Genomic DNA, 16,479 nt, shown 5'->3' with positions numbered 1-16,479 from the left:
TGTCAGGTGATGTCAGTGAAGGCTGGAGTTCACTTAATAACTGGACTGTTTATGTTTCCAACTCAGTTCATTACCAACGCCAAATGAGTTCCTTGACTAAAGCCATTAGTCGAACTGGCAATTGTTAAATTGGTTAATTTGTTGATTCATTGATGCAGATCCGGGATGACTCACCCACTGGCTTTCACCCTTGACTGAGACCAATTCACCCTGCTTAGCTGATCACCATTAGGCTGCCTTACCAACCAATCACACCACATGAAAGCCTATTAGCTGCTTTTTCCACCATGCACTTATTAACCCTTTAACCGCCAAAGTCGCAAAATTGCGACAAGGAACATTGCTGAATTTACCAAGCCATAGAGACAAATACGATGCCTTATGTAGTTACTATTTTACACCAGCAGATGGCGGACATCTGTAACTTCAATCTGAGCAACACCTGAGGGCTTTTTTCTATGCAAAGTTTAGGAGTCTAATGAGTTTGAACTCCCGTGTGCTGGCGGCAGTGAGTCCGCTCACCGTGACAGTCCACAAACAGCACATTTTGGAGCCTATGTTTTGCTTCACCATGTTCGAAGTGGGAGGAGGGGATCCCCTCAACGTCCTAGAGGAAAATTTTATTGCTCAAAGGTTGCTCTTCTACAGCTCAGAAGACAAATTTGAGATTCTCATTTCAGCCTCATTTTAGTTTCTACTCATTTCAGCCTCATTTTAGTTTGTATTTTGTCTAAAAAGGTTTTTCCTAAAATATACTAGGAGAAATAGGTGAGACGTACGGTGCATGGTGGTCAAAACACCACAAATGGTGACGGGGTTAGCGGGAATGTATAAAAGCGGCAGTCGCGGTATAAAATACACTACTATCAGAGGTGGAGGCAGCAGTGGTGTTCAAGATTCCGCTGTAAATGAATATAATGGCTGGGTTTGCTTGAGAGATGACGAAGAGTATCACAAGTGGATCTGACTTTTTGATGAGCCTGTTGCGTATCGTGGAGACAGGAATCTGACTATTTCTGAGCCTGGTGACATCATAATATGCAAATTAGATTACTGAATTTACTCCCATCACAAACTGGGTCATACTGATGATTTTTGTCATTTACAGCATGCCTTTATCTCTAACCATTTTCAAGCTACAACCTTTTTAAATAGGAATATCAAAAGTCAATATTTTCTTCAAAAATCTCTGGCGCCTAAAGAGTTAAGCATCACATTTGCCACCAAGAAAACGTCACAGTCAAGCTTTGGAGGATTTTACAGAAATCATGTTTACTTTTCCAAGTGTCCTTATTATATTGTCATTATTATTATACTCATTATTATTATATTGTGTTTTTCAAGTCAGAAAATTAAGCTAGGAAAACTGACTTAGTGTTCAACTATATACTATATAGTATATACAAAACTGAATATTTAGCCACTTGGATTTGGTTAAATGTCATCGTAGTCAACCAGAAGCTGTCACACACAGATCCTGCAAAATCCTGTATTCTGTATTTATCCAGCTGGAAAAACGCTGTTATATAGCACCCAGATGTGGGCTATTTCACAGTGACACAGCATCCCCCAATCAGATAAAGATGCTACATTTACGCCAGCTCCTCGTGTGATGTATAGAATACTTCCATCCATTTTCTATGCCGCTTATCCTAATTAGGGTCGCGGGTGTATGCTGGAGCCTATCCCAGCTGACTTTGGCACACACTGGACTGGTCGCCAGCCAATCACAGGGCACATATAGACAAACAGTCGTATAGAATACTTGTCGAGGAAACGACGGCCGTCCATTCCCTGACGGTGGTATAAGAGCAGCCCTGGAAAACAGGCAGTGTAAGGCTGAAAAGCCAAATATTCGATTTTGGCCCATTAACCTTTTGCTTGCAGATTCATTCAAACAAAGATGAAACAGAAAAACTGGATTTCAGGCAAGCTGGATCGTAGCCAGACACGCTAAATCACAACAACAGTTTTCCCATGTCAAGTTTCACGTGTGCACACTCCCATCACCCAAAAGAGACACTGATAACGGTTCTATGCATGATTGAGGTAGTTGTTGCATTTCAACCTCCGTTCTAGGCATTGTTACATCACAAGTGATGCTACACAACAGTGAAGTGCCAGATTATACTTGTCGACTGTAACTGAAATGTTTTGTATTCAGTATTAACAGATGTGATCAGACTTCCAATAGAAATGCAATGAAAGCTGTATGTAAGTGGTGAGTTTCTTGTCAGTTTTAATTCACAATCAGCCTGCAAATGAATGAGTTGAGTACGAAGGCGAAGACGAGGAGGCACAATCATAAGCACTTGGCTTGAGTGGAATTGGCGGAGTTGGCGGGAGGCGGGGTACAAGTCCAGCCTCAGAAATAGAGCTGTGAACACCATCTGTCATGCTCTCTCTCCCCGTCTGTTAGCCTGACTGCAAGTAAAAGAGAGAATGATGCTCTCCGAGCCGCATTAGACGGACGTGGGTGCTGATTGTCGTAGGTGTGGGTTTTGCGGGGGGTGCATGGGTGGGGGTGGGGAGGGTACATGAGGTGCATGAGTAACTCGTGCTGACAAAAGGAAGTACTCACCCACACAGTAAAAGGTTGTTGGGCAAGTGGGTATTCCTGGTGAAACCACACCCATACGTCCACCCACTACCTCCCCCTGGACACGTCTATTAACGCTTGCACGAGGACTCCTGGCGGAAGTTTTGTACAGTGGATCCTGCTTGCAGGGCTTACCTTCCGGGACCACCAGTGAATGGAGAAAATCCGCAAGTATTTGAGAGACCCATAAAAATGTCATTTTTTGGTTATTTTACGCACAGCCTGGTCCGTCCCCCCTCACAGTCCCTACTGCAATCTTGACGTTCTTCTCTGATTTTGGATCAACATTTGCAATAAGAGTGACTGTTGTACATTATAGATTAGATTGAGCTCCGTAACCCTCCCCCATCTCTGTTCAATATGCCTCACACACTTACTAAACATATTTTAAAGTATAAAATGTATAGGTACTCACAACTAATGAAGGATAATGTCAGCTCATCAATGAACAGATAGAATCAGAGTCGTGGTGTAGAAGTTATATATAAGTTTCACTTTTCCGTATCAGCTGCTATGGTGTGTTCAAGGCCCATGAACAAAGTGTGAAATATCAATGCTTGATGAAAAAATATCAGTGACGCATGAAGACATAAAAAAGTAAAACATGGGCTTTTTAACAGTGGTACATGTATGGTGTACATTTTACCTGAATTATCCCATATTTATAAATTATCGTCGACTGAAGCTGGGTGAGATGTGTTTTCTGCTAAAAAAAAAAAAAAAACTAAACCAAAAGACTGCCTATATTCAGAGAAAATAAATTGTTTTACCAAAGACCCGTGAATCTGCAAGGCCCTGAATGATAACTCGCAAATGTGAGGGAATCCACTGTAGACACATGAGTCAAACCCACTGCTCATTGGACCTTCTAAAGTCCAGAGAGAGTTTTCAGCACATGTATAGTATTAAACATTTGAAATGTTCTACCAGGTTGCTTTCAACTGTTGAGTCCCCAAGGAGTATCAATAAAACCTCTTTCCTGAATGAGCACTGCAATGAAAAGCAATATGGAACATTTTACAAAAACAACTTTTTAATGAATGCCACAAATAGTACTCTTGGGTCAGTGGTATTGGAGCATTTAGCAAGGGGAGTACATACGAATGCACCTCATTGTTGGTATGAATCTTTACCACTGGATGCAAAAAATGCATAATGCAGTTTTAACATGCTTGCAGTCATTTTAATGGTTCTATTTCATATTGTCAGTTTCTACCTCCTACACGCTGTAACTTAAGTATTCCCCAAGAGAGAATGCAAGGCATTGTTACATTTTTCTTTATTTTTAAACCAATTCATGTACGCTCTCCTGAACCCATGAATCATATTGAGGATGTTCCTATTTTTACCTCCATGTTTATGGTTGTGTTTGCAGTTATGGTGGTTTGTGTCTTAGCAGTATTATACAAAAACTACTTGACTGATTACCACACCACAAATTTGATTTCTATCATTGCAGAGGAATATTTTTAAAACATTAAAAAGTTACATCTTATGCTGTTTTTTTTCTCCCCAATATACTGTATTAACAAATGTAGCTCTCTCTTTATCTACCGTATTTCCTCAGATAGTGGCCTCGGCAAATCGAATATTTAGTGAATCCTTAGAGAATCCATCCATCTTCTATGCCGCTTATCCTCATTAGGGTCGCGGGGGTATGCTGGAGCCTATCCCAGCTGACTTATGGGCGAGAGGCGGGGTACACCCTGGACTGGTCGCCGCAGACCACATATATACAAACAACCATTCATACTCACATTCATACTTATGGACAATTTAGAGTCACCAATTAACCTAACATGCATGTTTTTGGAATGTGGGAGGAAACCAGAGTACCTGGAGAAAACCCACGCATGCGCGGGGAGAACGTGCAAACTCCACACAGAGATGCCCAACGGAGATATCGAACCCAGGTCTTCCCGATCTCCAGACTGTGTGGCCAACATGTAGTTAGAGAATACAAAACCTATTTTTGACCTTCTAAATACAGTTTTAACATTATTAGAGCCCTCTAGACACCCTTATAGCCACCTTTACACTCATATCACCCAATATAGTAGACATTATAAAAATAAATAAGCCATTTTAAGACATAAATAAGACTCATGCTCGTGTGTGTCACTATAAATGTGTTCTTTAGGGGAGCTGATTGAAAGGCGGAGAGGAAGTGACATTGGGCGTTCAGAGTTGAGTTTCAGCTTGCCATGGGTTACAGCCGCAAAAGTAGCCCGTGTTTTTATTAGGGATTTTCATGAGAGAATATTGTGCCTGTTGTGAGATAATTCAAACCTGCAATAAAAGCCTGTTGTTCTGGCGATCAAGTCTGGTGCTTGTGTGTCTCACTGAACATTACTGTAGCATTACTCACACCTAGTAAACAGTGTATAATACTACATATCAACATCTTTGAATGCACCTTTTGAATGCCTTATATTTCTATTTCAGTTCATTAGCCATTTTTATGCTTGAAAATGCATAATTTATAGCGGGGGCGTCATGTTTTAATTGTTGTCGTCATGTTTTATTTTAAAGACTAAAACGTGACTAGATTTCTCATTTGGAGACAAGCTGCATCATGAGAGCAGGGCAGGCAGAAGCTAATCAGACTAATCAGTCAACTATGACATCTCTACTATTAATGATAATACAGTAATATGGAAGTGGCAGTGTGCAAGGCATTATTGGAAGTGCACATGAAGTGGCACACTTTGCAATTCAACCTACCTTGGTGTTCACATCGTCAGCAAGTGACGTGTGGCTGTTTTTTTCCATCTGCCTGCTACTTGTTGGTGTCCAAGCAGGGGCATATTTAATCATTTGGGGGCCTAAGGCAAATCTACAGTAGTCATTGGGGCCCTCCCTTTTTTTTTTCATTTTTACAAAATGTAAATGTAATGTAAACTTTTTTCCTACATTTGAAATTTGTTACAGTTCTGGTCAGCTTAAGTTGCTAGTTACATAGCCATGTTTATATACCCCCCCCAAAAACTATTTGAAATATTCGTGTTTATCACCTTCTAACAAGTGTGAATATGAGGAAATTCTCCTGTTTCCTGAGAACTAGATAAAAGTCCTTCAAATCCTCCTGGGAGATTATTATTACCTAACAAGTCCATCGTCTCAGAGCTTTTACTGTAATTGCTAAAAACATTAAGTGACATTTAACATAGTTTACCGCTCTAATCTTTGTGATGAAAAGTGCCACTCTCAGCTTCATCTCTATGCATTCTCCTCGGTTGACAGTAGCGGTGCTGCTGTACTCGTGTCCACGTTTGTTGTGACTGAAAAACCTTCAGTAGTTAGGATTTTTAAAAAACTGTTTTCCACTTGCCTTCGCCTCTTCTCTTCTCCGCTCCAACGGGGTAACTCTGCACCAACAAGTTTGCTTCTTGCCTCGCTCCCGTCTTCCAGACATGCACGGTAACATGGAATAGTCCATTGCATGAGAAGGGAGGGGGAGCGGTCGAAACATTTATGAATGATTACACATTTTTCTGTAGTTTTTAGTACATAAATTAAGACTAAAACAGTAATCTGTACTTTAAATTGAAAAAAAAAATCAATCATCAGTGTTTATGAGACGTTTGGAGCCCCCTGGATATCTCGGGGCCTAGGCCAGTGTTTACCTCATGGTAGGTCCGTCCCTGTGTCCAAGCAGAAGCTGGAGTTATTCTACATTTGATCAACTTTACTTAAAGATTTGTCAGATCAAACCACATAGATGTTCAGACTTGTCCACACCTTAATCACTGAGCGGTTCTATTGACACTAATTACATTTGGCTAAGTGACGGCTTTCAAGCTCCGGTTCCGGTTCATAGCACACCTCATACATAGAAGAGACCCGTGTTGACAATTTATCGACATGGCCACTATGTTTAGCAAGTAAGGGTGCGCATTTAAGTGTTTCTTGCATCATGCATTTATTCAGCAATTAAATACAAGCCATCAACAAAGGTGGAGCATCTGCAGAGCAGGCGCACCGGAGTGGGCTCCAACTCCGTAACGGTGTGCAATGCACGTCTGAAAGCAATAGAAAAGAACCTCCATAATGCAACCCAGTCCCTGACCAACATCACCAAGAAGGCAGAACCTGGACACACTCGCCCTCCTGGCAAAACATGCATGGGTGTCCAAAGTATGGCGCAGGGGCCATCTGTCGAAGGTGGCTCATAAATAACAAAATAACAAACAAAAACCCAGCAAAAGTGGAAAAATAGAGCAAAAAGGCATAATGTAGCTAGAAAAAGCTAAAATGTTGATAATAATAACTAATAAAAACACAAAGATTTGTCTTTAAATATATGTATCATGTTTTTTTTATTATAAATGTTTTTTTGTATTATAACTATCCAAGGACAGCTGGACAGCCCTGACGTAAAAACTGTGAGCTTTTAGAAAAAGCTAAAATGTTGATATTTATAACTAATAAAAACACAAAGATTTGTCTTTAAATATATGTATCATGTTTTTTTTATTATAAATGTTTTTTTGTATTATAACTACCCAAGGACAGCTGGACAGCCCTGACGTAAAAACAGTGAGCTGTATCATTATGATGATGATAATCATGATGATGATTATTATTATTAGTATAGTAGTAGTAGTAGTAATAGTAGTAGTAGTAGTAGTAGTAGTAATAGTATCATAACAGTGGTTTATTTGGTTTCAAAAAGCATTGACAGTAATACCTGAGTGTCAATTTGTGGGACAGTAAACATTTCAAAACACACCTGCACTGTTTTGTGCCTCACTTAAATAAAAAATTGTTTGTCCAGTCATATATTTTCATTGTACTTCCCTTAAAATCCATGTTAAAGTCTCATCTCTTTCTCATGGATCCAATTTGGTGCATCGTCTCATCTCACAAGTTAGGTGTCTCGTGACACCTCTACTAATGTAGGCAAAAATATGTAGCATTTGCTTAAATGTGCATATTTTTTACTAATAATAGGCAGTATTCAACCACGAAACAGCATGATTTAAATATATATTTTTGAACAACCGTGATAGAGTGAAGCCGCGGAATTCGAAGCGCGAAGTGGCGAGGGACGACTGTAATCACGTTTACTCTGACGCCAAGTGTGGCAGTTGACATCTATACCAACACACTCTGAACTTCAGCTTTTCCGATGCAGACATTGCATCTTTAAAAGGGAAGTTTATGGTGGAGTGCAAAGCTGCTTAACAGATACACAATATACAATTAAATATATTACAGTTATTTTTCTAATAATACATATACAGGTGGCCCTCGGGGTACAATATTTCGTGGTTGCGAAGGGGCTCTCTGCAGTTGAGCAAATAAATACAATTGGCCACTACATGAGGAAATACAGTATTTACCTCTCTGCATGTCTCTCAGTCAGCTGAGCTGTGCTCCTGCTCGCCGATGACCCTGAACAGGGTAAGTTGTCGGGAAAATGAATGAATGAATACTGCTTTTTCTGACATACATAACATGATAAAAGGACAAAGCACATTACAAGATGGAAACTTTTTATCCTATGAACACAAACTCAGGAAGAAGCTTTCAGTCAGTAAGAAGTCAGGAATTGTTTTATGCTCTGTATCCCACCCCCACAGACAGCTCCCTAAGGTGGTCCACCCACCATGTGAGAAAGTCCTGAAGATTAATGTGAGCAGTCTATCACTCCCCAGTTAGCATTAGTGACCTCCCAACTGTCATGACTGTCCCGGACATCATAAACCACTTGGCGCACACGTTTATATTAACCATTTTTTCGTGATAAATACTGGTATATACAGTACAGTATATGCATTTATGTTGTTTGACCACGTATCGAAATAGAATAATCAGGGCACAGTGTGGCATAACAGCATTAAAATACAAGAGATGCTGCACGCGCAAATGTTGACTACCTGTTGCTATGGCAATGGGCTTGCATCCTGCAGGCCTCAGGACTCTTGCTATTTCTAAATAAAGCTTTTTGTTCTCGCTGATCAGTGGATGAAAATTCTCTCTCGCTGAAACTGCTCTTCAGTAATGCACCAGTTGTAGTGTGTAAACAATGGGGCTATGCACTCCAATATTTACCACTCAACCTCACAAACAGCAGTAACATTTCATCCAAATAAGTCAAATCATTTTATAGGGAAAGCATGAAACAGAAATGCAAGAATTATTATTAAAAAACGTAATAACCTTAGTGCAAATACCTTACACCCAATGTGCTATACAGTACAAAAAAAGTAGCAAGCCAAGCTGGTTGCCTGTGTGATTTTTGTGACTCAGTAGTAGCTCAGTAGTTACATGCTAAATGTCCGCACCATTCCATTTTATCTGTTGCCATGCTGTGTGTTGTTAGTGTTTTATTTCCTTCTATTTTACCATGTATGACAGAAACACTCTTTGCTCTACTGTGTGCCCTTTTGTGGCCTTGCTCTTGTCTTGTAGCACAGTACCTTTGTCTCCCTGTAGGGGGAGCCTGCGTGTGCAGAAACAGGGGACAGGAGCAGGTGCTGAGAGGAGATATTTGATGCTGCTGACGGGGACTTCCATGTTTACTTGAAGTGCTTTTCGGGCCATTTCACAGACAAACATATTTAGCCCTTTTCCTCCCACTCAAGGATGCGAGCATCTCGTTGCGAGCAGCCAAGTCTATTAAACAAACATTCCTGTGAGCAATTTGCATGGTGTAGCGTCTGTGCTCGCCTGCCCAGGATGAGGGGATTTGAACCTGGCAAATGAAGGATGATTTTGCTGCACACACTGAGTGACATGACATCTGATGAACCTTCTATTGGTTTAAACATAATTTAGCACATGCAGGTTTTAATTGACACAATATGGACATCCGAAGCTGTTGTTGGCCTTCTGTTTTGTCACTGTCATCATGTCAATGATTGTTTTAGTATTTAGCCTTATTGTGCAGTAAAAATGCTGGTCTGTTTCATACTAATTGCTGTTTTTTCAAACTTACATACGTACGAATAATTGTTGGAATGTTCTGACTAACTAGTGTGTGCTTCACTTAACAGGGAGGTGCACTGAAGACGGGACAATTACAAGGGACGACCGTCACTGGTAAGTATATTTATTTTGTTTCAATAATAATAATTATTAATAATAATAATAATGTTGATTATCCGTTATGACATTCACTGTATATTTTGATAACGACCCTCCTCTACGTATGAGGTTAACACTTTGTGAAACAATGTGACCATTGATATCATACTCATTAGGTCTATGCAACCTGTGCATATGTGCACATTCATATAACTTCACCATATTTCTGATATTATTTGCAATGTTGTACTTGCTAAACCATAGCCTTGCTGTGCGTATGAAAATAGTTAACATCTTCATGTGCTGTTATGGTAACAGTTTTAGATCTTAAATGTATTGCCATTAGAAAATGGGTAACCTGGCACATGTTAAACAGAAAGCAAACAAACTGCCAGTAATTGCTGAGACATGTAGAATGGGTAGGATGAAATCATCAGCTTCTTCCTCCTCCTATTTGGACCTGCAGGTCTGTGCAAGTGTAAATGTGATGTACGCCAATGTGACTTGTAAGGCATGTTCCAAATAAACTAAACCATCACCATTATAATTTTTTTTCTGTGTGAATATTGCTGCTGTGACACCTTAGCTACATGTACATAGCCTCATTAAAGTGTATCTATCCAACTATAGGGAAATGGTTGAATACACTGTTAGTTATTTGGATTTTGGTTGGTGCCTTGCTCTACCAGTGCAAAGGAAGTGGCCTGTCGTCTCTCCACAACCAATCTCCATATGTTGCTATTTAATCAGGTTTTGTGTAATACATACATAATATTTTATACATCATTTTTTCTACGCTCAGTATTTGCAGTGACAAAGAGTGTGTAATGACAATCACGCAGTTTTAACTCATACTTGCATCATTGCCATAATGACATTTATCACTGTCTGTGTGCGTGTGTGTGTGTGTGTGTGTGTGTGTGAGAGAGACTGCTGCATTCATCAGCCTCCCGTCTAATTCTTTTGTTTCCCACACACAGACTATCATCCACCAACTCCACCACAGGCGTCTGGCTTCCACCGTTACCAGTTTATGTTGTTTGAGAAGCCCCCCAACACACTAGTGTCACTCGCCCAGCGGGAGACACTGGCACGAGGTAATGACTCCACTCGCCGGCACCCATGAGGTCGGTACGCTGCTGACCTCTGCAGCCTCATCTATCATATCGGTGCTTATCAGCCGGACTGCCAACAGTTTGTAGTTGAATCAGCAATAAAGGAAAACCCGGCAAACCATAACAATACAACACATTATTTTTTTAACTGTTGCTTTTGCGCTTTAAGATATTGTACTGGTCATCTTTATGTGCCACTCTCATCTCATATTCAGATGAGTATTTGTTGCTTATTTACTTAAGTGGGCTTAATCCAATATATGATGAAATAGCGTAACGGGTGTCCACAAATGCCTCAGCCACGGTTTTTATGCCCCTGTTATTGAACGTTTTGTGCAGTGTCCAGCAGTGCTGGGCACACATGCATAAGCAGTGTTTATGTGTTTAAAGGCTGATCTTGTTTCTTACTAGTTAGTCACTAGTTGTTAGTTTATTTTACAAATATTTTATCAAGCATTCATTTTTTCCCCCTAGTGAAGCAAGAGAAAGTGCAGAACCGAACTCTACGTAAGATTAAATATCAAAGCCAAAAACACATCAAGGTTCAGGTTTTTGACTAACAATATTTTGTTGTTGTTTGACCAATTAGCTTCCTATGTCCTAAATTGTGAGATACACTCCGTAAAGGGACTGACTGCAGCGGCTTCCTCAAGTTGCCTACAGGGTGCCAACATTCACACATACTGTTAGCATTATATCCCTCCTCTCCCTGCTTTGAGTACGGTGACGTAACACACACACCCAGACTAGTCATGTTTGTTGTCAGCTAATGACAGCGTTTTGGAAAAGTTTAGCTACTAACTTTAGCTATTATTGAACATACAGCCTATCGCAACAACAACATGACTGAAAATTGTCGAGCGCCTCTCTGAGATTGCTTTTGTGTGTGTGTACACGCCATGGACGTGAATACCGTCGTACGTGAATACCATCAGCCGTGAGTGACAGTTATTTTATTCCGGCCAAACAAAAATGAACTCTGATGCAGTTTAATTCGTAACTGTGAAAAATATTGTGTACGCACTATAGTGTAATAATGTGTACAATCTGTTCTTTTAAACCACTATTGGTAACGTATGCTAGCCGGCGGTAGTGTGCTTAGATTTTTTTTGTTTCAAAAAATTCAATTTGGAGAGAGTTGCGTACAGTCTCCTTATAATAATTTGGCAACAAATAAGAAAATTTGACTCGCCATTTTACCTGTTTCAAACTTTTTAGCGAGTCACATTTACTTCAGATTCCTGTGCTTATAGCTTGGCTTTATCAAACTAAAAAATAAGAAAAAAAAGGGCTCCAACTGGGCCACGTTCTTATCTGTCTCACAATACGTGAACAGGATGCAGTAATAATACAGTAACTGTAAGATGATTACAAATGATCAGTGTTTCATGTGTTGTATCAGAGTAAGCAAACTTATTCAGTGTACATGCTTTTCTTTAGTTTCTCTGACTTTTCAGCCCCTAACCCCCACTCAGAAAGGTGGGCACCAGCACTGGGATGCACAGAACCTCAGAGGAGGCGTGTCTGCCTGTCTGTTCTAGTGGGGTTGCGGCCGATGATTTGAGGTGCGATTGAGGGCGGTTTGAGTCACGAATGAGCACAGCTGCCACTCTCTGCTGTTTTGGAGTTCTGACACCTACATCAGTAATCAATCCAGGCACTAGGTTACACTCAATTCTGTTTGATGTGGTGGATTTGAAGTTTGAAACAGATTAATATCACATTGTTGAGGTATTATTTATGTCAAACGTGGTTAAAACAGAGAAATCTCAGCATGAATAATAGTGTGCTATTCAGAATATTTTACTTCTTTGTGCAAAGTGAGAAATACTTTGTCTGCCATCGGCTCCACTCATTGCTGCTCACATTATGAAGTTGATGGACCCACCCATCTTGACTTTAATTCACTTGTATTATTTCCTGTCCTTAGCAAACGCTTCTTGCTATGAACAAGAAAATTTATTTGAAAATGCACTTGTGCATTATCAAACCTTTTGTTTGATGGGTCAGTTATTGAGAGGGTAATTGCCCTGCACATTATTGATAGGATAATACCTGCACATACTGCAGATATTCAAGACATACAGCGTTGCTCAGCTACAGTTGTGTCTGGGGCACGTTTTGAGACGCAACAGAAGAAGGGACATTCATAAATTATTATTGTTTGTAAGCAATAGAGAATGAGAGGTTATAATGAAAGACATTTTTAACCCATCTAATGACATTTCAAAGCAATGTACTGCTACCTCAAATTATGTCCTAATTTTCAAATTGAGCCATCGCATTGTAGCTAATTATGTCTCTGCATTGATGCATGACGGTTATTGTTCCCATCCTTGGTACAGCATGTACGGAATAACACTTCAGGCATTGGAGTCATCGTTGGTTGTCATCTTTGGTTCAATGTCTTGCATAAGACCGCTAACAGTTTTTAAACTGATCTTATTACTGGAAGCTGATTATTTAGATGAGTAACTTTTTTGGTGCATAAACAACTGGAGGATGTCCATTGCGGTACATTGTGGTCATGCATTTCTAGTTAGGCAGTCTGGTCAGGTTTTGGCATGTTCTATTGTATTTAACTTTATTTCTTAATATATAATAATAACAATAATACTATATAATATTAATGTCACACTTGTATATACTCAAAGGCTAATATTACTCAAAGTAACATCAGTGGTGGGCAGTCAGGCCAGGAAAGCCTTTAGTGCCTGGGATGTTTGATTTTTTTTTTGTCCAATCAGATATCATTTTATGTGTGATGACGTGTGTCATGTCAATCAAACCTGCTCAGGGCCTTCAGAATCAGAAATGCTGGCCCATGCTACTTAAACACTAAGATTCTGTCAGTGTATTCTTGCTAGTTGCTGCAAAAAAAAAGCCCCAGCTCCCATTGGCCCGTACAGGTGAGAACGTTTAAACACCGAATTGAAGATACCATACCACATTCATTTGCTGAGGAATTTGGCTGTCCCTCACCTTTGGGTGCAAAGTGCAGGTTTGGATTGCACGATTTAAAGTAAATAGTTCATCAAGGCAAGCTATGTTCGTCCTGATTTTGTATTGCATTTTTAACTCATTTTTTGTACTCCACAAAAATTTATTATATAACTATGTCAGCATTATTAATCATTCAATTTAAAATTTCTGAATTGTTTCGGATCGTCTTGTCCTTGAATCGTATCGGCAACCAGAAATGGTGATACAAATCGTTACACCCCTACTTATCATATTATCATTTTGAACAATACTCGCCCTCACAGTGCCTACCAAATACACTGCCCGCCACTGAGTAACATAAATGCAATAATAACAAAGATAATGATGTGTGACAAAATATAAAAATAATAATGATGTACAAACCATAATAAATCAAATGTGTTATTATTACCTGCTGTAATTCAACTGGCATCCACTTGGCTTTGACAGTGTTTTTATTCCTGCACAGACACAAGAGGAAGGGAAGGAGGGAATCCCATGTCTCCCCACCTCCTCCTGCGTTATATTCACTTATTAGCATCTGTCCTCCCTCTCATGTGCAGTGACACAGAGAGCATTTTTCAAGGCCATGACATTAATTGATGTGATTTACAATGAGAGAGCATTTAGTCGTGGGTGGGAGACTCCTAATGATCATTTTCCACTTCCAGCAGCGCAGTCATTGACTCAATTTGATTGCAAATTTGTTGTCCTTTTTTCTTTTCATCTCAGACCATCTCCTTGGTAATATAAGGGGTCCCGCCCTGTCGTGCACAATGGTGTGAGTCTGCTATGTCTCCTGCGTTAAAAGTTATCAATGTGGGTCATTGACCTGATGGAGACAGTTGGCTTGTCGCACAAGGAACTGAGGGGGGGGTGGAGGGATGCGCTGTTGATGGTGGGCACCAGAAAGGGATGGGAAATCCCTGGGAAGGCTGTCCCTGACTAGAGCTTGCCCCTGTGCCAGGGTAGAGGGCAGCGTTTGGGCACACTGGCCCTCATGATACTTGTTAGCCACTTGGCAAGCACTCAGTATGTTGTGCCACCTTTCAGCGCAACTGAATTTGGAAAGAGATGCAATGCTGGGCGTTGAGAAGGGGCATCAACATGCACCACCAAGGAAATTAGCTTCATTGGCTCAAAGTTAAAAGCAAAGGTTGAAAATGAACAACATGGTCAAGCGGATGACTCCTCCACCACTGGTGCTTGATAACAAAGTATGAACCTGATGATCACACAGCGTGAATGAGTGGATCACAGTCGAGCTGCTGCGCCGTGTTGCTCATCTTGCCTTCTCGAGCTCCCACTGCCAGCTCAGCACACTCCACAGTAATTGAAGCCATTTGCAATGTTGCAGTGTGGTAATGGGCAGATCCATGTCTACCACCCACCCACAGCCTCTACCATTAATCAGAACTGCAAAGCACTCATACAGCCAGGATTTTTGGCTTCTGCAGCAGCCAGGAGGCGACTGTCTTAAAACACTTTGAAATTTTGGCTGCGTCTTTTATTTTCTTTTATTTATTTTTTTTAATTTTATCTGTCAGGTAAAAAGTTTGTTGACATGTCTGCAACTTCACTTCACTCAGCTTCACTGCATAATATTCACTGCTCCAATCAATCAAGTTTAGTGAGCTAAGCCAGTAATTTAGTTGGAAGCATAATTTGTTAAACTACGGTAATTTCCAGTGGATCATCCTCTATTTTTTCTCACACAAGTGTAGAATTACTACAGCTTCTGGTTGGACTGCTTGGACCGCAGCAGATATTGAACTCCGATTAAAAAAAGCAGCTCACATCTCATCATCCGACCTAACGAGTGACGCTGGGAACACAGAGGGGTGGTAGGATTGCAAGGTTTATAGTGTGTCTCTTTTTACTGTGTGTCAAAAAATCCACTATCACCAACGAGTTTTGAAAGGCTGGACTACTGCCTGATGAAGAGGACAGCTCAAGCTAAAGGGCTAATTTGCCTCGAGACGAAAGTGACACCGAGAGCGACAATGAAAGAGAGACAAAGTGTGTGCATGAGGCTGTTCAATTCTGACGCTGAAGAAGACAATTTTAGTGGTTTTAGTTCCCAGGAGGAGGATGAAGACGGCGATGAATGACTTTTCTGGTTGGCTACTGTTTAACTAGCTGTTATTACATGCACGGTGTTTGGAAAAAAGCATTTATTTAATCAAATGTTGAAAAAATCTTTCTGTGTATTAAATATCCCATGTTACGATGTGGACACCTGTAGCCTACTGTAAATATGTACAAATCATTTATTCTTTTTAAAAATACCGGTGCACTCTATTGTCTGGAAATTGTGTGTGATATGGTACCATGGTATCATTTCTCCTGAACTGATTTCTGGATGCTGCCATTTTTATAAAACTCTCCTAGATAACTGCTTAAATAAATGAATTGAAATGATTATATTCATCCTGTTTTATAAAAATTGTGTCCTGAAAAGTTGTCAAAGAATTGTTAAAGCCCCAGTTACTTCCCTTTTACTACAGTGAGACAGGTGCGCGTGACTCTGACATCTCTCTTTTGACTGTATGCCTGTCCTGTGTGATTTGCATTTGGTGTCATGCATGCAACCTCAAATTAGACACAGCAGAAAACGTTTTTTTTTCAGAGATGAAATTCAATGTAATAAAATTGCAAATACAGGTAGTCTTCGGTTGCTGCTGCACTCCAACAGTTTAGTTACAGTTGAAGCTTTATTTTGGTCCCTAAACATGAGAGTCAACACTGGAC

At 40.2% G+C, this 16,479-nt stretch overlaps 1 protein-coding gene across 2 annotated transcripts in view; it reads left to right on the top strand.

Moving 5' to 3' along the window:
• Nucleotides 1–16,479, top strand: part of LOC129180181 (phosphatidylethanolamine-binding protein 4) — a 70,711-nt gene that overhangs the window by 48,399 nt on the left and 5,833 nt on the right. For both annotated transcript variants that reach the window (XM_054774365.1, XM_054774366.1), the window contains exons 5-6: nucleotides 9,601–9,646; nucleotides 10,612–10,728. In XM_054774365.1, the coding sequence (XP_054630340.1) occupies nucleotides 9,601–9,646; nucleotides 10,612–10,728 (163 nt within the window). The remainder of the gene's footprint in view (nucleotides 1–9,600; nucleotides 9,647–10,611; nucleotides 10,729–16,479) is intronic.

The sequence above is a fragment of the Dunckerocampus dactyliophorus genome, chromosome 4 (genome assembly GCF_027744805.1).
Source record: "Dunckerocampus dactyliophorus isolate RoL2022-P2 chromosome 4, RoL_Ddac_1.1, whole genome shotgun sequence".
NCBI lineage: Eukaryota > Metazoa > Chordata > Actinopteri > Syngnathiformes > Syngnathidae > Dunckerocampus > Dunckerocampus dactyliophorus.
The sequence above is the reverse complement of the archived record's forward strand: the minus strand, read 5'-3'. Positions and strand labels throughout refer to the sequence as shown.